This window comes from Leptodactylus fuscus, chromosome 1, assembly GCF_031893055.1.
Source record: "Leptodactylus fuscus isolate aLepFus1 chromosome 1, aLepFus1.hap2, whole genome shotgun sequence".
Lineage (NCBI taxonomy): Eukaryota > Metazoa > Chordata > Amphibia > Anura > Leptodactylidae > Leptodactylus > Leptodactylus fuscus.
The window spans coordinates 141,795,328-141,819,772 of NC_134265.1; the positions used below are offsets into that span (position 1 = coordinate 141,795,328).

Sequence of the window (24,445 nt, forward strand, 5' to 3'; positions counted from 1 at the left end):
GAAGAAGACTCCAAGTAAAAATTAAAAATTTTTTTTTAAAAAAAGGTAGACAGCGCTAGTCCCATCAAGACAATCATTTGTTGGTAGCAATGACACACACACAATGTGTTTTGGGATACAATTTCTTTCTCAAGTGCAAAGGTCACCGTATATGTCATTGCTACCAATAAAGGATTCTCTTGATGGGACCAGCACTGCCTGCCATTTTTTCACTTGGAGTTTTCTCCTCCTACCCATAGATGTGCTGACTACTGGCATATGTTATTGCATTACTTTCCTTGGCATCCAGATGCTAACTAGGTCCTCTATGGTGCCTTTTGGCAAATTCAAGGAGTTTACAACAGTTTTAGGTTCTCCACTACCATTACAGGTGAACATAATAGCACCCTCTCTATCTGCTATCACTGTATAATTCACAATATGATACTATACTGTGTTTTTTGTTTCCTTTGGTTTACTGACAGGGTATGGACACACATTGTGGCAACTACACGCACTTGAAACCCTGCCCACCCAAAACCACACAATTACCTGCTGAGGCTTTATTCACATATCTGAATATCACATAAGAGTATTTTGTTATGGATGCCATACATACCCATTAATTTCAATGTGTTTATTCAGACGTTGCTGTTTTTGTTTTGCTTATGCTTCAGACCAATAAAAGTCTATGTGGAGATCCATGTCTGAGGTCTAAATTTTGCAACTATTGGTACCACAGGTGAGTGTTGGTTTTGATTGTGTGTGGTTGCCATAATTTGTGTCCAGACTAAGGGTTGGTTCACACTAGTGCTTGTATTCCGTCCGCATGGAGACCCCCCCGGACGGAATGCAATCGCAATTGCAAGCGATTTGCTTGCAAAGCACATGGAGCCCATAGACTATAATGGGCTCCGTGTGCTTGCCGCCGACTGCCTGCACGAATGAATTGTGCGGGCAGTGCGCGGAAAGCACACGGAGCCCATTATAGTCTATGGGCTCTGTGTGCTTAACTGCACAGCGCTTGCATTAGTGTTGGTATCCCGTTTGGGGGGGGTCTTCATGCGGACTCCTTGCGGACGGAATACCAGCGCTAGTGTGAACCAACCCTGACACATTAGATCACTTACTGAAGCACCCAGTACAATATGCTCATTCAACTTGACCCCTAAGATCAGGTGTCTGATTTTCAGGGACATAGCTACACATGTATTAAATTTAAATAAATATCAATGCTGATATTCACATATACATACTGATATATTTACCAGCACAGTCGCCTCAAATGCATGCCTAGACTCAATCCGTTGATTCTGTCAGCTGCCAGATATTGTTGAAGTGGAACGTGTCGCTAAGATCTGCAAATGATCTTATTTTCAAGAACCTAGCTCCAATCTGTGGCATGTGGGAAAGGCATAAACTCCAGATATAAGACAGCAAAGTTTTTTTTTATCCACATGAAATCTCGAGAATCAGATCAAGTGGTGTAGGACAATTATGCGATGCCTTCTGCTTGTCAATGTGTTACTAAGAGACTGAGGTTCCTTGGTTGACCACACCAGCAGATCACCACATACCTATGGTGGTAGGAAGGGTTGTTACCTGCGTTTATCTTGTCAGAACTGAAGTTATATGAGCAAAGGTGATATATTTATACATGGTACAACTGGTGAAATATTTAGAATTAAACATTATCTAACATGCAATAGTGACTTTGTCATTTATATGATAGAATGTCCATGTAAGCTTCTGTAGGCAAAACGACACTGGGTTTTTCTAGTATTCCCGTGGACTATTTGTACATGTATACATTGTTGCCAGCAGTTAAAGGGGTTTTCCAGGCAAAAAAACTTTTTTTTTTTTTATTTTAAAAAAGGTATTTTAATGGTATTAATGGGTTATTAATAGAGATGAGCGAGTACTATTCGAAACGGTAGTTTCGAATAGCACGCTCCCATAGGAATGAATGGACACAGCCGGCATGCAGCCGGGGCCAGCGTCCTGCTGCTTAACCCCCTGCGCACCAGCCTCTCCGATTCATTCCTATGGGAGCCGTTATATTCGAAACTACCGTTTCGAATAGTACTTGCTCATCTCTAGTTATTAATACCAAATTACCTTTAACAGCGTTTTTAGTGATTTCTGGCTATCTCTGGGACCTCTTGACATTCTCTACATTTGTTTACATGCTTCCCCCTAGCTTCCGGCTGTCCTAGCCTACAACTCCTATGATCCCCCTCTCTCACACCCCTCCCTGTTTCCCTAGCTAGCTCATTGACTACTTGCCCTTTCTATCTACCTACCTACCTCACTCAGCCCCAATCCCCCCCACAATCATACTTACCTGTCTTCTGTGTCCTGAGATCAACTTCTTCTGCGGACCTCTGGGTATGCGCTCTTCGCTTCTGCCGGCGACTGCACAATAAAGCTTTATTGCGCATGCATCGACAGAAGCAGAGGAAGTGCCAGAAGAATGAAGATGGGTAAGTATGTAAGGGATGGGCCGGGAGAGTTTTGGTGATGCTTCGTTTCTGAAAATGCAGAAACGGAACATCACCAGATCACCAAAAAATGTGCCTGGGGCGGTCACGTGACCGCTCCAGCTATATAAGTAAATATAGATTTTTTTAAAATTAAAGTCAATTAGAAGTTAGGGTATGTTCACACATCAGTATGCCATCAGTCCATTTGAATTCAGTTTGCTGTTTGTCTTCAATCTAAACTCCCCAGAATTTCATATGTATTATTTACATACCTAGGCCGAGATGTCAGCACTGTTTAATGTTGTGTGTTCTGGTTGCTGGAAGAATAATGATAAATTGGAATGAAAGCAAGATGTGTGCAGAGGTAAAGCTCTGCACAGATGGAAGAATGACAAGTAGTGATCCATTCTGTACCGCAAGTGAAATTGGACAACACATCTCAAGTCTAGGATGACAAACATTATCAACACAAATCATCCATAGGCATTTGCACAACATTGGTTACAGGCCAGACGTCCAGCTACAGGTGTTCCATTGATTTTACACCATCATTCTCAAAGGCTATCATGGTGCACAGCAAAACGGAAATGGAGGATGGAATGAAAGTCTATTGCATTGAGCTAAAGATTGGTCTGGAGACTATGTAGGCAACATCCAGAAGAGGCCTTTACATGGGAATGTCACACCAATTCTACTCATGAGAGTATGGCATAAGATGGCATGATGTTCAGAAGCCTCTAGTCTTCATTTCTGGCACACTAAGGGCTAGTTCACACGGGGGGCAAGGAGGCGGATTTTGACATCCGATTTCGCCTCAAAATCCGCCTCCATACAATGGTGGTCTATGGAGACCACTAGCGTTCTTTTTTCCGCTAGCGGTATGTTGCCACTAGTGGAAAAAAGAAGAGAGCTGCCCTTTCTTCAGGCAGGAAGGCAGGTTTTGACTCCCCGCGTCACTCTCGGTGCCAAAATACGCCCCCCCCCCCCCCCCCCCCCCCGCGTGAACGAGCCCTTACAGCTTGACAGTACATTGATTTGGTCATGGAACCAGTAGTATGGCCATTGCTACAAAGTGTCCCAAAAGTAATGTTTCAACAGGACAACGCCAGGTTGTATGCTGCTTGTGTTACTGTGAGCAGCCAGTGTGGACTATAGATGTTACTATGGCCTGCAGTTTCTCTGGACTTATCTCCAGTAGATGTGGGATATCATTAGTCAGCAATAGCAAAGGGAGCGGCCAGCAGCCAAATCTTGATGACTTGTGTACATAAGTGCATTCAGCATGGCATAATATTCCTCAGTCAGACATTAATAACCTCATTAAACAGTATGCCAAGGCACTCATACTTGATACTGAATAAATCAAGATGTTTTGAATATTTGTTTCCATTTTTTATCATCTGCATATTATTACCATGTCTATCTATAGGGTGATTTCCAAAATTACAAGAAATTTCCTTGTTTCAATTTTGATGCTGAGGAATGTAGTTGTGATGCCAGAGCAGTTTACCTGAATGAACCTCACTTATGATGTCACATCAGCATACTTGAATGAACCCCACTTGAGGTGTCACTGAAGCTTAAAGGGAGTCTACCAATTCCTCTAAACATATGTCAACTGTCACCACCATGTTACTGGGCACATTAAAGGAATAAACAACATACCTTTTTTTTCAGTTTTGTAGACTTGGAGAAAAACATATTTAGGTCGTGGCGGCATGCGACGTAAAAGCCGTGATTTTCTGCCGCAGGAAAAATTGCTGTGTTTCACAGTAAGTGCAAAGTGGATGGAATTCTAGTGAATCACATGCTCATTTTTCAGTAAAAACCATGGTGCATACACACCGCGATTTCCACAACTGGCATGGTTTTGGAAATCGCAGCATGTCAATTACACCTACGGAAATGCCGGCGATTTCCCCGATGTGGATTTCCACATCTAAAGGTAAGAGACAGATAGCCTTTCTAAAGGCTATTCTGACGTCTTATCCACACAAAAAGAGGTTTTAATGGTAGAATCACTTTAATAAGAAACATAATGGCAAATTTACTAATACTGTCTAAAAGCTGTAAAATGCAAACATAACTAGACAATCTTAGGGTGAGTTCAAACGCAGTAAAGTGCCACGTGATGTGGCATGTGTACGCCGCGTGAGATTTTGTGGCCCGTATACACTCCCACTGATTTCAATGGGAGCCGGGATCGTATACGCGGCACTATTTTGCGGCCGTGACCCAGCAGCTATCTGAAGCTACTTTACTGTCTTGTCTGCTTCTTTAGTGTGAAATTTGAGTTGCAATGTTCTTGATGATGCTTGCATTTTACATAAGTTATTGCTATATAAAAATTGTGAGCCGTTGGGGGCAACACGGTGGCTCAGTGGTTAGCCTTGCAGCGTTGGAGTCTTGGGCTTGAATCCTGCCAGGAACTACAGTACAAGGAGTTTGTATGTTCTCCCCGTGTTTGTGTGGATTTCCTCCCATTCTACAAAGACATACTGATAGGAAAAAGAAAATGTACATTGTGATCCCTATATGGGGCTCACAATCTACGTTTAAAAAAAAAAATTGTGAGCCATTGTTGATATCCATTGAGCAGAGGTTAAACTTGAAGTTTCTTGGACCCACTGGAAATTTACAACAGGATTCTTCACCTATCATTTTTCATTTATGAAACTAATGCACAGGTCGGAATGAAACCTGACCTTTCCCTATTACTATGCCCCTGCCATTGTTGTCTATTGAGTTGTGACAATATTGGTGTGCACATGTGGGCATACTTTTTAAGTATTAAAGAGGACCTTTCATGTCCTCACACATATGTGGTTTTATATACCACTAGAAAGCAGAGACTAGAGATATCAGAGCTGATATTGGCTGGTTAATTTTGGCACCGATCTCTCCCTACTGTCAGAAGGGTTTCCGAAAAGGGCAACACAGTGGCTCAGTGGTTAGCACTGCAGCCTTGCAGTGCTGGAGTCCTGGGTTTGAATCCCACCAGGAACAATATCTGCAAGGAGTTTGTATGTTCTCCCTGTGTTTGTGTGGATTTTCTCCCATTCTACAAAGACATACTTAAAAAATATGACAAAAAACACAAAAGTACATTGTGGTCCCTCTATGGGGCTACATTTAAGAAAAAAAAGAAGGGTTTTCCTGACAGTCTAGCGTCATCGCTGAGCTATGAAGAACAACCTCCCTCCCGACAGTACTCTAACATAGCCTTGTACTGTCAGAGGGGGCGCTGAGCTGTGAGGAAGTCTATGGACGAGTACAAGTTTATGATGAGCAATGTTGGTGGGGGAATAGGTTCTCAAAGTGCAGCTAGACTGTCAGGAACACCCTTCTGACAGTGGCACCGATATCTCCAGCCCCGGGACACAAAGTGGGAAAGCCAACAGTGTGCTGAATTTAGGTCCTGTTTAAGTTATATACAGTAATTTAATATATACCGTCAAACTATGCCATTACCATACCTGTTGGGTAATACTGCAAAGTTATCTAATTGTGGTGTAAAGCAAAAACAGATAATAAATACAAAAAGAAATCATAGAAAAGTGTTCAAACCCTCTGGATTGTGGATTGTGTGCCTAAAATGACTAGGTTTCAGGGTGTATGCATCTTCAGTCATTTCAGCTGTTTATAAACAGATTCATAAGAATTTTATTTGCTTTACCAGTCTACTTTTGCAGTGGCAAGCAGATGAAAGGAGGGGCAGCAGTCTGTTTGCCTTCATGGCCAGGCTGGTGCACATAATATGTTACAGGGCTTTACTTTGCCTTCTCTTGTAGAAGTTTATTGTATGAAAAAGGTCACCGTGTTTCTTCTTCTTCTTCTTGTTTCTGGGAGTCACGTGACGCTGACAGGTCCTGCCTATTGAGAGGCAGACCACCCACATGGAAGACGATGGAGCTGCTTAATAGAAACAGTCATGTAATTGTGAGAGCTTCCAGCACTCTGCAGAATGCCTGCACACCAGAAGGATTATTACACTCTCAGATCCTGATGGCAGGGAACTGATGTGATCTCAAAGGTCCCCCCTAAGGATACAGGGAAAAATATCATCTTCTATTTCACTGGGGCTTAGCACATGAGACAAGGGACTTGATGGTAAGCACAATGATATGCTGTATGGAACATTAAGTTAGGGGATAATAACACAAATGACTGTCAGGAGTGGGAGGTTGGCAAATGGCACCGGCTGTTCTGTGATCTTGCTACTGCTGAGGAGCAAAGGGAGGGCAAGGAAGGGTTGGCAGGGTGTGTGTTTGTGTGTGTGTGGATCTGGGAATGGGGATTATGTGGTGTAATAAGAAGAGTTTTGGAAAGGACATGGTGTAATAGAAGCTACAAACTCTCCATGCAGTAACCCTGCTTCCATAGAGAGGTCTTATGTCTTGTAGCCCCCTAGAATTCCGAGTTTTGATTGTTTTTGCTACATGGGCTCTTGTTGTTTGTGATGATATTTTATTATTAATGTTGTGCAGAACTGCTGGAAATCAAAATCCCCCTGCAAAACTCCCAGATAGAAAAGTGACAGGCAGATGACTGGGAGCTGGAAATGTCCTCACTTTTTTCATCTTTATTTCACCCACACACATTACACCTTTTATACTCGCAGTGTAGAAAGTCCCATTGAATTATGTAGGCGTGATGTGTAAACCGGATTAGCTGTATGAAAGAACCATACAATGAAGCGGAATTGTTTTTCTTGCCATTCACTTCTCACGCTTATATCTCTAATAAATGTGTTACTCCAGCACACAGTCAAAGGGATCGTGTCTGCCAGCACTGCACTGTGTCAGTCACATTAAAGGTCATCTTCTGCTGTGGCCATGGATGGTTTACTTGGACCTTCAGCCCACTACAAGCTCCTATAAACTGTATATTTATACTTAGCACCAAAGGCAAATGCAGACAGTGGTCATATCATTACCTGTGCTAAGAAGTGTCCATGTAATAATAATACATTTTATTTATCTAGCGCCAACATATTCTGCAGCACTTTACAATCTGCAATGTATGCTTTGTATAGATGCAGCCATGCAATACAGATACATATGAAGATCTCACTGACACAACATGTGAGAAGCATAGCCTGTATTTCCTGGAGAACTGTAGCTTGCACACCTTTAAGAAATGTACAGGTGCTGGATTTTCAGAAAACCATAGCTTGTAAATGTCTTCAGTAAGCTTATTACTTAGGATCATTGTGTGATTCTGTACATGTTTTCTAAAACCTACAGTCCTATGAAAAAGTTTGGGCACCCCTATTAATCTTAATCATTTTTAGTTCTAAATATTTTGGTGTTTGCAGCAGCCATTTCAGTTTGATATATCTAATAACTGATGGACACAGTAATATTTCAGGATTGAAATGAGGTTTATTGTACTAACAGAAAATGTGCAATATGCATTAAACCAAAATTTGACCGGTGCAAAAGTATGGGCACCTCAACAGAAAAGTGACATTAATATTTAGTAGATCCTCCTTTTGCAAAGATAACAGCCTCTAGTCGCTTCCTGTAGCTTTTAATCAGTTCCTGGATCCTGGATAAAGGTATTTTGGACAAACAATTCAAGTTCAGTTAAGTTAGATGGTCGCCGAGCATGGACAGCCCGCTTCAAATCATCCCACAGATGTTCAATGATATTCAGGTCTGGGGACTGGGATGGCCATTCCAGAACATTGTACTTGTTCCTCTGCATGAATGCCTGAGGATTTGGAGCGGTGTTTTGGATCATTGTCTTGCTGAAATATCCATCCCCGGCGTAACTTCAACTTCGTCACTGATTCTTGAACATTATTCTCAAGAATCTGCTGATACTGAGTGGAATCCATGCGACTCAACTTTAACAAGATTCCCGATGCCGGCATTGGCCACACAGCCCCAAAGCATGATGGAACCTCCACCAAATTTTACAGTGGGTAGCATGTGTTTTTCTTGGAATGCTGTTTCTTTTTGGACGCCATGCATAATGCCTTTTTTTATAACCAAACAACTCAATTTTTGTTTCCAAAATGAAGCTGCCTTGTCCAAATGTGCTTTTTCATACCTCAGGCAACTCTATTTGTGGCGTACGTGCAGAAACGGCTTCTTTCTCATCACTCTCCCATACAGCTTCTATTTGTGCAAAGTGCGCTGTATAGTTGACCGATGCACAGTGACACCATCTGCAGCAAGATGATGCTGCAGCTCTTTGGAGGTGTCTGTGGATTGCCCTTGACTGTTCTCACCATTCTTCTTCTCTGCCTTTCTGATATTTTTCTTGGCCTGCCACTTCTGGGCTTAACAAGAACTGTCCCTGTGGTCTTCCATTTCCTTACTATGTTCCTCACAGTGGAAACTGACAGGTTAAATCTCTGAGACAACTTTTTGTATCCTTCCCCTGAACAACTATGTTGAACAATCTTTGTTTTCAGATCATTTGAGAGTTGTTTTGAGTAGCCCATGATGCCACTCTTCAGAGGAGATTCAAATAGGAGATCAACTTGCAATTAGCCACCTTAAATACCTTTTCTTATGATTGGATACATCTGGCTATGAAGTTCAAAGCTCACTGAGGTTACAAAACCAATTTTGTGCTTCAGTAAGTCAGTAAAAAGTAGTTAGGGGAATTCAAATCAATAAAATGATAAGGGTGCCCATACTTTTGCACCGGTCAAATTTTGGTTTAATGCATATTGCACATTTTCTGTTAGTACAATAAACCTCATTTCAATCCTGAAATATTACTGTGTCCATCAGTTATTAGATATATCAAACTGAAATGGCTGTTGCAAACACCAAAATATTTAGAACAAAAAATTATTAAGATTAATAGGGGTGCCCAAACTTTTTCATAGGACTGTATATACAGTGTATCATACTGAGCTGATACAAATGTGTCTGCTATGTCATTCATGACTAACTGTTACATCATGTTTCCATTGACTTAGTAATGGCTGGTGTCCATTACTAAGACTAATAGTTAACCGACATTACTGCCCCTATGCAGGTGAGGTCAGTGACTACCGTCAGTCATCCAGGGTCCCTTTTGATGCTGTGGATCTGTATTGTTTCCAGATGTGTGACAACTATTTACCTGACTAAAATGTAATATTTGACAGCTACTAGTGTTTTATGGTACTGGTCTGCTGACAGTTCCACAGATGCAGGTCAGGCTACAGGGAGAAAGTACAGAAGCATTATACTGTGCTATTGCTAAGTATTAGTGTATCATTATAGAAAGTTATTGGAAGACTCCATCATGTTGTAGCCATATGTAGCACTTATCATCATGGCGACCCATGAGTCCTCATGCATTATCATTTCCAGTATAGCTCTGAGAACTGTTGGTGATGTATGATCACCTGTACGAAGTTATCCACCAACTATTGTACATAGCCCAATTTACACAGAAGAAGAAGATACTGTGGCCGTGTCAGTCCTTGCTACACTACTGGGTGATCCTAAGGGGTTTTAGAAGTTAACAAAACCTGGTGTCCATGTCCAGGGCATACATATTAAAGGCAACAAAGCTTGCAAATGTAAATGGGACAGACTGATTAGGAACAGCATTATGACTAGGGATGCAGCACTCAATGAAACAAACTGGGGGCAGGAATGCCTCTGACCACCCAAGTTGAGGCAGACTATTACAATGACACCTCTTCCTCCTTTAAGAACATTACTGAAACAAGGCCAATTATATCCCAACAGCAATTCATCAGATATAAACGAAAGGGACTAGACCACAGGGAGAGACCCATTAAGATAGTGCTTGTTTAGTGCTAGCCTACTCATAAAGCTCCACAAGCAGCACAAGGAATTTGCTGGCAGCGCTATTTTGGGCCAGTTTGGGAAGGTTAACCACATAGAGGTGCAGGGTGCCTTCCACTAATCACCACTCCTAGAACCTAGTATCGTCATTGGAACTTGTTTCTTGCCAATGTGCTCTCCTGTGTGTGAGTGATGACGAGTGGCAGTGGTTATAATTCATCGTGTGCCCAGACTGTTTCCACCGTGCTGTCCTTCATCCAACACGTGTTGGCCAAGCCCATGAGTACATTGAGTGTACAGCATGAGCTCAGGGGCTGGCAGTGGATTACAGTTCAAGTCATGGCTTCATTCATAATAGTATTCTGGGGCATTGGATATGAAGTACTCTTCCTATAGTTTTATGAAACACTCTGCTTCTGTTTCCAACCACATATTATGCTGAGATGTTAATTTGACAAGAGCTCACCCCATACAGTCATACGTGATCACCAAAGGATGGTTCTTTCTATATGTTCATCCCCTTACTGGAGAAAAGTGACACAATTGAAGTACTGTGATAATCTGTCATGGTTTATCATTGTGGAGCGCTATAGGATCAAGGTTTTGTCATCATATCTGCTGCTCATTTGTTATTTGTATATTTTATGTGAGAAATCTGTTATATTTTTATGACACTTTTTAAAAACATGTTTAAAAAGTTGTAGTGCAATATACTTTACATTGTACATTAGGCCGTGTGTCTGGCTGGACCTAACAGGCATCGTACATGGTAACACCTTGGCACTCTGTGATGGCATCACTAGAGGACTGAAACCTATATGCATTAAAAAGCAGTTAGCTAAGAAACCACACGGACCCCATAGACTATAATGGAGTCTGTGTGGTTTCTGCACGAAACATGTGGAGATAAAAGTACTGCTTGCAGTACTTTTCTCTCCGCATGATTCGTACGGACACCTAGCGGTAACCACACGGACCCCATTATAGTCTATGAGGTTCGTGTGGTTTCTTAGCTAACTGCTTTTTAATGCGTATAGGTTTCCGTTTGGGGTGTCCCCAGGTGAACTCCCCAAATGGTATATCTTTTTTTTTTTTTCTTTTAAAGTGTAGATTGTGAGCCTCAAATAGGAATCACAATGTACTTCTTTTTTTTTTTTTTCCTATCAGTATGTCTTTGTAGAATGGGAGGAAATCCATGCAAACATGGGGAGAACATACAAACTCCTTGCAGTTGTTGTTCCTGGCAGGATTCGAACCCAGGGCTCCAGCGCTAACCACTGAGCCACTGTGTTGCCCCACAAATGGAATATCTAATGCAGATGTGAACCGGGCCTAATACAGCTTGTGCCCAGCAGCAATGATGGAGGAACGGTTTCTTTACCTGCTCTATCGCATTGTCCTATACTGTGATGTTAAGAGTTAACTATATTCTCAGCACAACAAAGTTGTATCACAAACAGGAGAAAAAGGGTTAATACACAACATTTTGGCTTCTAAAGTTTCCACTATAGCCTGCTGATAAGCTTACTGCATAAGGTTTACCGTATATATTGACCTTGCTAATAAACCAGTAAGCTCCTGAACCTTCTTCAGGTATAGAATTTTATCATTTAACCAGAATGGCTCATATAGAAAAGTCTGAGCTCCCTTCTCAAAACTGTATGGTCACCGCTGACAACCATGGACAAAATCATATGAAATGGGCCATTTTTTCACAGACATTTTGTATTTGTCTGGGACCCATTTTTAAAAATCCCTCATAGACTTAGGCCCATTGATTGACCCATGAAAGTGGACAAAAATAGGACATGATCTATTATTTGACAGCTTGTGAAAATGCACAGTAAAAAACATTGATGTGAATAATGGCAATGTAATCAATGGAGGAAATTTATTATACCATCTATATTAGTTTTCTGCAATAAATGGGTGATAATGTGGTGTACAAGGCCCTTTGTTTTGTGCCAAACGTGCGCCACATTCCTTGTTCTACGCCTTGTTAGTTACTTTCCACAAATACTGGCGGAGCAGGGTAGAGAGAGTAGCGGGCCAGGGCATCATTTATGCAGGAACTCTTCCCCAGTTCCAGACTGGCATAAATTTCCATTCTAGCGCAGAGGTGAGCCACTTGATAAATCAGGTGCACCTTATGTCTGTGGGGTCCTTTATTAAAACTGGCGTATGAAACGCCAGTATTTGGTGTATTTGATGTCAGCACTTTTCTAAATACAACAGTATCAGAAAAACTTAGGCTAGTTTCCCATCTGCTCTCCGCTGTTTGGGTCCGCCAGGGGACTTGGTAAAGATTAATGGTGTCTTCAATGCTGAGAAATACAAGCAGTTGCTTTATTGTCATGTAATACCATCAGGGAGGCGTCTGGTTGGCTGTAAGACAATGACTCCAAACATACAGCCAATATCATTCAGGCTAAGGGGCCATGTAGCGGGCCACAGCAAAAAAGCGGTGTGGGAAAAACCGCAGCGGCAAAACATTTTGTTTTTTTCCACAGCGCTTTTCACAGAAGGTCCACAGATGTTTCCTCTGCGGACTTTCTGCTTCCATTATATCTGTAAGGAAACCACTGGCGTTTTTGTAAGTATACTCCACATGGAGACGCAGCCTGAAGGGACTTTCATAATCCTGACCTATGCACAGGGGGTGCATACAGAGCCACAGCACAGGATCTCTACCCACTGCATAGCAATGGTTCCAGTGATATGTAGTGAAGCTCCTATTAATTGAATTGGAGTGGCACAGAATACTGTGTTGGTCCACTAATAGCTTCTGGCACAAGGAGGCTGCTAGAACACGTGATATGTGCGGGTCTATGTAGTATATGGATGTTCTTTCCTAGGTCATTAGTATGAAAATTCGATTTGGGGCTGGAAAACCTCTTTAGGCTAAAGCCCCAAATAGTGAGCCACAGCGCTTTTCACAGAAAATCTGTAGAATTTTCACTGTGGACTTTCTGTCCCGATTATACCTAGATGAAAAACTCCAGTGTTTCCATAGGTATAATTGGGATGCTGCGATTTACAAAAACTCAATGGTTCTTGAAATCGCTGCATTTCCGCTGAGGATATTTTTCTGCAATGTGTGGATTGGTTTAGCCAGAATCCGATCCACTTTGCAGGTACTTTAAAATACCGCTGTGCCCTAGGATATTCTTATGCAGTAGTGGATGGGATTCTCGCTACGAGGGGGCCCCGGCCTTAAGAATTATCTTCAATAAAAAGAACATATCCTGAAAGTGGAGATATGGCCTCCACAGAGTCCTGATCTCAATATCATTGACTCTGTTGGGGAATACACTGCTGAGTTCCTTCAAAAACTGTGTACAAGTGTTATTAGAAGAATTGATGTTGTATTGAAGGCAAAGGATGGTTTCAATTTTGTTCACTCACTTTGCAATTTGTCAAAAATAGACTATTAACAATTCCATTTTTGGAAGCACTCTTAGTTTGCAGCATTTCATCCAAATCTGTCTATATATTATGCTCAGTTCTCTAACTATGTGTCTATAGTTGCATCATCTGGCACAACCTATAGGTCTTCTGCACACTTAGGCCCAGTTCACTTCTGCGTACGGTATTCCGCTCGGGGAGTTCACATGGAGACCCCCTAAACGGAAACCTATACGCATTAAAAAGCAGTTACCTAAGAACGTAGCAAGCAGCACTTTTCTTTCCGCATGTTTTGTGAGTAAACCGAGCGGAAACCACACGGACCCCATTATAGTCTGTGGAGTCCATGTGGTTACTTAGCTAGTCCCCAAGTGGACTCCCCGAACAGCAACCCAAACGCAGATGTGAATCGGGCCTTAGAATACTGTCCTGAAAATCCGGTCTGTTTATCGTCTGAATTTCTCAACCCTAACCCACTCTCGAGGTGCCAAGAGTCTATGTCTCCCTGCATCTGTACAGTCCCATATAAAGTACAAGGCAAAAGACCCATGGAAATGCAATGAGTTCCATTCATAAGGCTGTGGTCAATCTAGAAAATACAACTTGTGTTTCAGAGAAAGAAAACGATCATGTGAGTAAAGTCTTACTCAAGCCAGGGCCCCATGGGACGGAAATGCCCCAATTTGCTTGCGGTGTTTTACAGTAAGTGCAAAGTGGATGAAATTCTAGCGAATCCCATGCCCACTTTGTGGTAAAAACCGCATTGTGGAAATGGCACAATTTCCAAAACTGGCGCGGTTTTGGAAATTGCAGCATGTCAATTATATCTACGGAAAAAACGGCAGTTTCCCCATAGATATAATTGTACCAGAAAGTCCGGAGAGAAAAACTTGAACTTTCTGTCTACAGCGCTGCGGGAAGAACCGCGATGGGGCATTAGCCTTAAACGGAGTCTGTTCCCAGAGCCTAGTATATTGTGAGGGACATGTCACACATGAAGCCAGCGCCTCATTGCTCATTTGCATATCCACAAATATAGCGATGGCTGCACCGAATCACAAGGGAAAACCACCAATTGATTTGGGTGACTCTAATCAATCTGTCTGTGGGACTGGGTTGGTATCCTGGTTTCTGGTGATAGACTCCCTTTGAGAGCACTGGTACCCCAGCACTGCGCACGCCTATGCAGAAGCTAAAGCACTGTGTAACAACACCCTAAAAATGCTCTACTCATTACTGCAATTAGAAAAGCATGCTGGGATTGATTTTATAGAAACCCGGCCTTAAATATGGTTGTCCCTAGGTGGATGCATGAGTGACATGTCCCCTAGTGATGAGGGAATATTGTGCTGTACTGGTACAGGCTACTAATTCGTAGTTTGCGCCAGAAGGGTGCAGCACACATATGGACACCAGTGTGTGAGGAGGCAGGGGCACAGCAGTGGGCTTCTTCCCTCATGCCCGCTAGCCGTGTGCTGTATACTATATGTACGTGAGGGCTTCTTTCATCTCGCTATTGGCCGGTAGCTGGCAGCCCTGGACATTATTGGGTAACGTAAGAGAGGACGGTGTCTCAGGAATGTACTATGGCTTGTGAAGTATTTCTCTACGCAACAGCACACGCATGTGTCGTACAGTACAAGGGCTGCCCGGCAGACGCAGGAGCGGCGCCGAGCCCTCCTCACTGTAACCTCCAAGGGTCTGCAAGCGGCGGCGCGCACTATAGTAAATACACGCGAGCTGACTCAGGGGAGCGCGCCTTGTTCAGGGGGCCCGTCCGTCACGTGACACAGGCGGAGGCCCCGCCCAGGTCGGCCCGCTTTTCTCTCTCCCACAGGCCTGTCCCCTCAGTTCCCTCCACCCGCCTGCAACGCTTCGTTTTTTTTCAATGGACACACACAGTGCTGCTGTTAACTCCCTCACTGCTGGAACAGCTTGCAGTTCTTAGGGCTTTGTGAGGGAAGGCCGTTTTATTCACAGTCGTGCTTATTACACGGCCTTTAGAACTGTTTAGGAAGTGTGTTAGGAAGCAAGTAGATGTTGTGTTGGCATGTTCCATCAATGTTTTATTGGTGGGGGTGCAATGCCCAGGATCCTTGCGGATTAGCAGAATGAAGGTGCCCTCCATGGTGTACACTGCCCCATGACTAGTCCATACAGGTGGCTATGCCTTAGGCTATATTCACACAACCTTGCTGGAAAAACAGCTGTGAAAAACAGATGAAACGGTCTGGTCTTCACACCCATTTTATGTATACTTACAGACTCATTTATGGCAAAATTCTGGCCTAAATGATAATAAATATAGCGGGGCCGAAGGCCTGTCCCCTGCACGTCCTTGCCGTGCCCCCTTTTCAAGGGCTCTGCAAAAAAGAAAATGTTGAATTCTTTTGCGCATGTGCAACTTTTTATGTTTTATATGCCAGAAAAGTGGCATACAAATCATAATAAATCTGCTCCAATAACTTTTCTCTAGGAAAATACACAGCAGGAGGAAGATTATTGGTCACAGCGGTCTGGCTGTGTAGTATGGGCTGTCCCCTTAGGCTCTATTCAGACATCCTTCTGAAACAGCCATGTGACAGCGTCTTTCACAATAATGACAGTCTATGAGCCTGTTCACATTTGCAGTGTTGATGCAAATTAGAGTCTATTAGCCAAGTGAGTGGTTTCTCTGGGGGTGGGACCTCAGTGTGCTGTGTGTCATGTAGTGTTGCTTTGCATCAACAAAAAAGGGCTTATATCTTCGGAATGGCTGAATGGATTTCAATAAACAAAGTACCAAAATGCTCAGGGTTACAGTACGTCAGATTATATAGGGAGAAGTGTAAGCACTTCCTTTATATTTCTCATTCTTTTGTAAGCCACTCTTGGGTTTGACTCCAAAATTCTCACCAAAATCAACAGAAAATGCAGCTTTTTCACAACATTTGGCCTCAGCCTTACCCTGTATTAACACGAAAGTTAAATCGTCTGTGTGATGGTTGCATTAATTTCACTGTCTGTCAATGGGGGCTATTCACATGACCGATATTTTGGCAATTTCTTGTAAAGGACAGTCAAAATATAGATCATACTGCAATCACTGCCCAAGTGGCTACAGCCTAAGGATAGCTGCACACGACCGAGTTTCACCCGTGAAACTAGGTCCACGTTTTAGCCAGAATTACTGGCTTGAACTTCCTACTGGGAGCGCAACTCCTAGCAGGATAGTTATCTACGATGCTAGGAGTCCCTACCTCTCAGCGACATAGTGTCCAATACTGTAATTGGTACTGGACAGAATGTTGATGGGAGATGGGGACTCCTACCTTCGATGATAACTAGGATGCTAGGAGTGCCACTCCCAGTATGAAGTTCAAGCTGTAAATCTGGCTAACACACAGACCGAGTTTGACGGGAGAAACTTGGTCATTGTGCTGTTATCCTAAATCTGTGCCCACACATTATGTGTCTGCTGCTGATTTCCTATTACAGGTAAAACAATGAAATCCCACAGCATAAATTGACTTGCTTCAGGTTGAAAAACTGCACTGTAAATCAATTTGCACTCCAAGTTTTTTTTGTTTTTTTTTTGGTTATGTAAGGATGAGATTTGTTTAAACCTTATCTGTGCGGCTGCTAATTTGCTGCAAGCATGTACAATGCTGACCCATTCTTAGGGTCCATGCACACAACATTGTCACATATACTTTGGACAGTGGCACATGGGGTTCCGGCCTGTCCTTATTATAATGACTTAGATATTATTGGTACACTTTAGTCGAGGTGCAATGTTTAGGGAAGGATATCTATGGCATGACATATGTTGTACTTATACCATCATTGTTTTTCCATATAAAAAGAAAAACTTTTCCTCCTTATGACTTGGAGACACTTTGGTAGTGTATGATTCCAAAGCTAGCTATGGGTGCCATATTATGGATACGTCGCAGATAAGTCTGTAATACATCTGTGAGCATGTGACCTACATACTGTCTAAGAAAAGGCACTGTCACACTAAAGTTTAGGAGAAGCCAAGGGCTTTGTTCACTTTAGTTCAGAAAATGTCAGCATGTAATATACATAGTATAGTTTATTTCCATTTACTCAAATTTCATGTGACATCATTTTGCTGGAAAGTGTCAATAGGGACAGGTAATAATTCTTTTCCGAGGCAGCCAGCTGTGTCTACTAGAGGCCCAAGTGAACTTATGAGGGTAACTTCAGATGCACAGTCACAACCCTGTGTAGGTTAATGAAAAAGAATAAAAGATAGCCTACTGAAAAAACATCAAAATATGGTGTAAAAGTTTAGAACTTCCTGTACTCTTTTCAGATTACCATGGAGAGATCTATTACAATTAATACTGAGCGTAAAATAAACATCAGGCATTTTAGTCTTGCAAAGGTTAAATGTAATTCATACAAGCCAAATGAATCAGTACCAAAATACATACATTATATGATAGAGGGGGATATGGTTGCCGCAGCATACATCCTTGCCACAAATCTCTATCATGTGTTCCTTTGGAATTCTAGAGCATAGCGTGTGGTGGATTGTTAACCCATACCATGCTGTGGGACGAAAGCCACAGCCATTAATTATGTGGGGTAATAAGATGTTATGTTACCTATAGATTTGCTGATACAAGAGGATATGAAGCTGATGTTTTGACATTAGCTATTGTAGGTTAGTATGAAATTGGGTGCCTTTTTATTTTTCTGTAAATTGGATGTTAGAAGAAAAGAAAGAAAAAATCTGGCACTTCCCAGTACTTCTCCCACAAGCACTCTGTCATTATTTGTGCAAGCCTGGGAATTCAAGCTGGACCTCCCAGTATTTGTTTCAGCTTGGGGCCAAGGCGCCTCTTTAAAGGATCTCAGAAGAGTTCCCAGTAGATGGGCACAGAACATGTAAAGTACGTTCCACACAACTGTGTTTATTTGGTGAGGCCTGTTTTGTATAACTTTGACCTATGGGTCTGCTCTGAGTTTGAGTAGCAAGAAAGCAAAGGAAAGTGCAGAGACTGGAGACAAAGAGGGAATGGAGAAAAAAATGTAAGAATGTAAAAGAAGAGGGGTAAACAGAGAGGTGCAGGGAAATAAACGATATGCACAGTGATGGAGAAGCAGGAAAACAAAAGCTTTCATATTGAAGAAGGAGGGAAAGCAAAAACAAGTACAGAGACTGGGAAGCAGGAAGAAGTGTAGTAGCAGAGAAAAGTGAAGACACTGAAGACAGAAGGAAATCAGAGACTATTGTAGATACTAGAGAATAGGAGAGAAAACAGAATAAAGTGAAGAGACTAGAAACAAAGGCAAAGCTGAGAATACTGTGGGGACTAAAGAAGAGGGAAAGCAGCAGAAAGTGAAGAGACTAGAGCAGAAATGAAACAGATTACTGTAGGGACTGGAGAATTGGTAAAGCAGAGATTACTGTAGGGATTGGAGAATTGGTAAAGCAGAGATTACTGTAGGGATTGGAGAATTGGTAAAGCAGAGATTACTGTAGGGATTGGAGAATTGGTAAAGCAGAGATTACAGTAGGGATTGGAGAATTGGTAAATCAGATTACTGTAGGGATTGGAGAACTGGTAAAGCAGAGATTACAGTAGGGATTGGAGAACTGGTAACGCAGAGATTGCTGTAGGGACTGGAGAATTGGTAAAGCAGAGATTACAGTAGGGATTGGAGAACTGGTAAATCAGAGATTACTGTAGGAACTAAAAAAGAGGGAAAGTAGAGGAAAAAAAGAAAAGGGACAGTGGAGAGAACAGAGAAGAGGGACCGTGGAGACTACTGTTGAGACTAGATAAGAGGGAAGCAGAGAAAAGTGAAGACTAGAGAAGAGGGAAAGCTGACATTACTAGAGTCTAAAAAAAAAGAGTTAAAGCAGAACCAACTGTGCAAATAAGAGGGAAAGCCCAGAAAAAAGAAGACATCAGTGACAACTGATAAAACTGTAAAGTCTAGAGACTGGAAAATAAGGCTGGGTTCATTTGGGTTGTGGTCACAGAGGATTAGCAGTTGTGGACTGGCTGGTGAATAATTTGCAGAGGTTTATAATAGCAGCACAGATGATGAGATTTAGAAGCCCAGAGACTGGAGAAGAAGGGAAATGTAAGAAAGGAGAAGGACTGTAAAGAAAAGTGCAGAGACTGGAGAAAAAGGGGAATGTAAGAGTGCAGAAGAAAAGTAGAGAAAAATACAGAGACTGGAGAAATAAAGTAATGTAAGAGGGAAGAAGAAGATTACAGAGACTGGAGAAGAAGAGTAATGTAAGAGTGAAAAAGCAAAGCAGAGAGAAGTGGAGACTGTGGAGAAGAAGGGGACTGTATGTGAGCGCAGAGGAGCGCTCAGGCTGCAGAGTGAGGGCAGGCTCAGTAATGTCGGCTCGGGTCTCTTTAAGACTCCCCCTGAAGCTGGGAGATACATCCACTCACACACATACACACAAGCCCTGGCTGCCTGGGTGGTCCCTCTACTTTGGTGAGCTGTTGCTAAGCAGCTAATAATAGTCATGTTTGTTGAGGATTTTTTTTGCTGCACTTTAGCCAATGGCAGGCGCGGATTCCCCGCCATCTGACAGCCCCGGGGGCGGCTCTCTCTGGATTCTCCCCTCCTTTTCTCTTTCTCCAAATGGAGAGAGCGAGTTTTTCTCTCCCTCCCCCCTTCTTCTACATCTCATCTATTGAAGCAAGGAAAGAGCAAGGGAGAAAGAGAGGAGCGCACAGGCAGCTGAGCAAGTCTCCCAGGGCCCCAGTCACGGATCGGGTTGCGCTTGTGCTGCGCTGGGTGCATTGTGGCTGCTCCACACGGAGGACTGAGCAGTGGTCGCAGAGGAAGCCTTGGCATCTCCGGGGGCTCCAGACTGGCAGCTGTGCGGCACTAGAGCGATGCAGGCTTAGCAGCTTGATGTCCCCGGCTGGCTGCTTGTCCGTGCAGTAGTAGTGCGCTGACACCGAGCACCGGAGCTGCTGCTCTGCTCCCCCCTCTCCTGCTCTCACATAAACAAACCCTCTCTGAATGCAGTGGGAAGCGGCGCAGACCTCCGGATCGCGAAATGTGGGGATGGAAGGCGCAAAGTGTGACTCGCCGCCCTCCAGCACCTCGCCTGCAGAAGCATGAAGCCCGGAGCTGTGCCAGCCAAGGAACAAGAAGCCTTTCCTCCCCCGTCACGACCCAGCTAAACCTTCGGGCTAAAGCGGAGTACAAGAGTCGCCCAAGCTACGGCCACAACCCGGCCACAACATGGCCCTGGCTGCCTATGCTACTGAGCCACGGGGCAGTGGGGAGCCAGCTGCCCGGCCGAGGGTAGCCAGGAGGAGGGGGCGCCACAGGGACCCGCATTTTCGGACTACAGCGCCGTCTGACCCGGACTATCTGCAGCGGCCGAGCTACTGTGATGCGACCTTCGCCCTCCAGCAGATCTCCGAGGTGCAGTGGGGCTGAGGGGGTTAATGTAGTGATGTAGCAGGAGGGTGCACTGGCTGCCGGGCACACATACAGAGTAGCGGAGCACCATTCACAAATCCTGCTATTCACACTGCAGCTCTCATCTGGGGCTGATCCCTACATGCCCCCTCCCTGCACACAGGTTGTATGTAGCCGCCTGCAGGCATCCTGTTTATTTTCCCAGTGTGTCTGCCACTGGGAACAGTCCCCCCTTTTTCCTCCAGCAGAGACCATGTGGCTGCCCTCTTCCGTTCACTAATGTTGTTGTGAGGAGCTCTGGGCTGATGTGCGGCTTCATTCACAGCCCTACGTGCATGTGTGTGCAGGGGAGCACGTGGATAGCCGGGACTACTATGGCAGTATTCTAGGGCTACCCTATCAGGGGGTAGGACATTGGGTTATTATAGGGCTACTATACTGCTAGCTGGGCTATACCCTATCAGGGGGTAGGACATTGGGTTATTATAGGGCTACTATACTTCTAGCTGGGCCATACCCTATCAGGGGGTAGGACATTGGGTTATTATAGGGCTACTATACTTCTAGCTGGGCCATACCCTATCAGGGGGTAGGACATTGGGTTATTATAGGGCTACTATACTTCTAGCTGGGCCATACCCTATCAGGGGGCAGGACATGAAATTTAGTTTATATGGTATGGCCCAGCTAACAGTACCCCTATCAGGGGGGCAGGACATGGGGTTTATAGGGTTACTGTACTGTTAGCTGGGCCATACCCTATCAGGGGGCAGGACATGAAATTTAGTTTATAGGGGTACTGTTAGCTGGGCCATACTCTATCAGGGGACAGGACATGGGGTTTATAGGGGTACTGTACTGTTAGCTGGGCCATACCCTATCAGGGAGCAGGACATAGGGTTATTATAGGGCTACTATACTGCAGGCTGGGCCATACCCTTCCAGGGGGCAGGACATGGGGTCATTATAGGGATACTATACTGCCAGCTGGGCCATACCCTATCAGGGGGCAGGGCATGGGGTTATTATAGGGTTATTATACTGCCAGCTGGGCCATACCCTATCAGCCCGAGGGGGCTTTACATGGGTCCTCAATGACAGGGTGCAGTGTGGTCAGATGTGTCAATACCAAGATGATGTAGAATAGGGGACCATGCAGGCCCTGGCCTTTCAGTACACTCAAGGAGATGCCACTTGAAGTTACTTGTGCTATGTTAAACATGTTAGCATGGTGTGAATGTGTGGTAACATCTAACCAATCCTGTGCTAGTCCAGCCTGATGGCATACACCTTAGTAAATACCCTATCAAGTAGGGGGCAGTCAAAGCACATGTATTGTGGTCAGTGACTAATGGTCAGAATTGTAGTACACACATTACCATGGCAGCTGTGCTTTGACGGATACTATACAGGTGCTCCACACCTGAAAACATGGAAGAATGTCTTGTATTAGCCAATGAAATATCTTAACACTAAGGTCATCCTGACAGTTAATGCCATTTTCTGATTTTTATTTTTATTTTTTTTTAGGGGAAAGCTACGGGCAGGAAAGCGCCTCTGTGGCTTCGAGCAATGTTTCAAAGACTGTTATTTAAACTTGGTTGCTACATACAAAAAAACTGCGGAAAATTTTTGGTAGTGGGCCTCTTGATATTTGGTGCTTTTGCTGTAGGATTACGAGCAGCAAACCTAGAGACTAATGTGGAAGAGCTTTGGGTTGAAGGTAAGAAAACTTTTTTATATGTCACTTGTGCGGCTTTGTGCAGATGAGGTTTGCATTGACTGAGTCTTCTACGTCAGCAGACCTTGGTTCTTTTGTTATGTTGCAGTTGATGGTTTTGGTCTTGTACTCTTTCCACCTTTCATCAACCTCCTGGATAGTATTTGTTTTAACATGTGTTGCCTTCCAATGCAAAGGTGCTATTCAATATGAAATTAACTAGTTGTTTTTGCTGGTAAGGCCTCTAGCAAGAAATCATGCACAATGCAACCTGTAGAGTCTTGTGTGGTCCTATGTTGGAGAGCTTTCAAGTTTTATTTCAGGAGGGTGGAGTTGTGCAACTTGTGTCTCAAGGTAAAACGAGAGCGTAATCCTTCAAATACACAGTGACATCATGGACATAGGAGAGACTCATATATAGTATATTGATGTCCCATGTGATTGGAGGGATTTCAATGCCCACTTTATATGTTTTTGTACGTGCTGGCAATAGATATTTTGTTTGCAACTTATTTAGCAATAGTCTACTTTCCTATTGTTCTGAGTAGTCACTCAGTTTAATATCATTTTATATGTATGATATTTTCATGGTAATAATTGTCAATAACTGTTCATTCCTAGTGATATTGAGGGTCCCAGCTATGGGAACCCCAGCAATCTGTGCAGTCACACATCATTTTATACGTGTTTTTGGTTTTCTGGTATTTTTTTTATACCTATCGAAAAGTCTATACCGAAAAAATGCCCATTCATCAGGGAAGAAAAAAATGCCATGAAAGTGCCAGAAAACATAACTATGTTTTTGTAAGGTGTTTCATGAAATTCTGTTGACCGCCATGTAACGTTTGGAAAGGGAAAAAACTGCTAAAAAAAACCTTTTAGAAACAATGTCATTGTTGACTTCCCTTGGTGTACACCAGAGAAGAACCAATCGGACTGGTGTTTGGCAAGAAAACAAACCAATAACATGAAAAAACATTCTCAAAGCTTAGGTTCTAAAAAACTTTTCAAAAGTGACTTCCCTACGTATAATTGTTTTTTCATAGGCTTCTATATTGGATGACATTCCCTGCCATATTAGAAGTTTTTGTTTTACCCATAACATGATTGATAGACAGATCTAGAGTGTATGACTACAACACCTATGGCCATGCAAGGTTGACTTGGAAGTCTGGAGTTCTTTAAGTAATGCATATGGATGCCACCTTCATTGATCTAACTTTTTGGTAAAAAAAAAATGGGGGTATTACTCCTAAATCTCTGATATATCTTACTTATAAGAGCCAGGTGATTGTGTACATATATCACAGGCCGGATATTTCTCCTATCCATGGTTTTCTTCCATATAAGGTTTTTAAGTCATTGGTCAAACAAAGACTGAATGTGCTATACTGTATATAGAAGTGGAGGCATGCCAATACTATGTGGATATTTTATTGCAAGGTTTTAGCCTAGTGGTGTCACAGCTGTGCGTTTAGTCTTTGAAATGTAGAATATTGGCCAATATACATTCTAGAGTAGACTGTGCTAAAATGGTATTAGCAATATCTAAGGAGGCATATCCGTACATGTGAATGGAAACTGTATTTGAAGTTTTGCACAGAACGCAGTTCACAAGTGAATTTTGTTCTGAGGTGCCAGTTCAAACATTTAGGTAATATTTTCAGTATTTGCAGTCT

At 43.1% G+C, this 24,445-nt stretch overlaps 1 protein-coding gene across 9 annotated transcripts in view; it reads left to right on the forward strand.

Moving 5' to 3' along the window:
- Nucleotides 1–6,430: 6,430 nt before the first annotated feature.
- PTCH1 (patched 1) overlaps nucleotides 6,431–24,445 on the forward strand; it is a 70,134-nt gene continuing 52,119 nt past the window's right edge. For 7 of the 9 annotated variants that reach the window (XM_075277602.1, XM_075277621.1, XM_075277631.1 and 4 more), the window contains exons 1-2: nucleotides 20,289–21,049; nucleotides 22,577–22,769. In XM_075277602.1, the coding sequence (XP_075133703.1) occupies nucleotides 20,864–21,049; nucleotides 22,577–22,769 (379 nt within the window). In that variant the 5' untranslated portion in view covers nucleotides 20,289–20,863. Of the gene's footprint in view, nucleotides 6,573–18,494; nucleotides 18,532–20,288; nucleotides 21,050–22,576; nucleotides 22,770–24,445 lie in introns of those variants that run through there. The other 2 variants (XM_075277640.1, XM_075277650.1) reach the window with 2 other exon arrangements.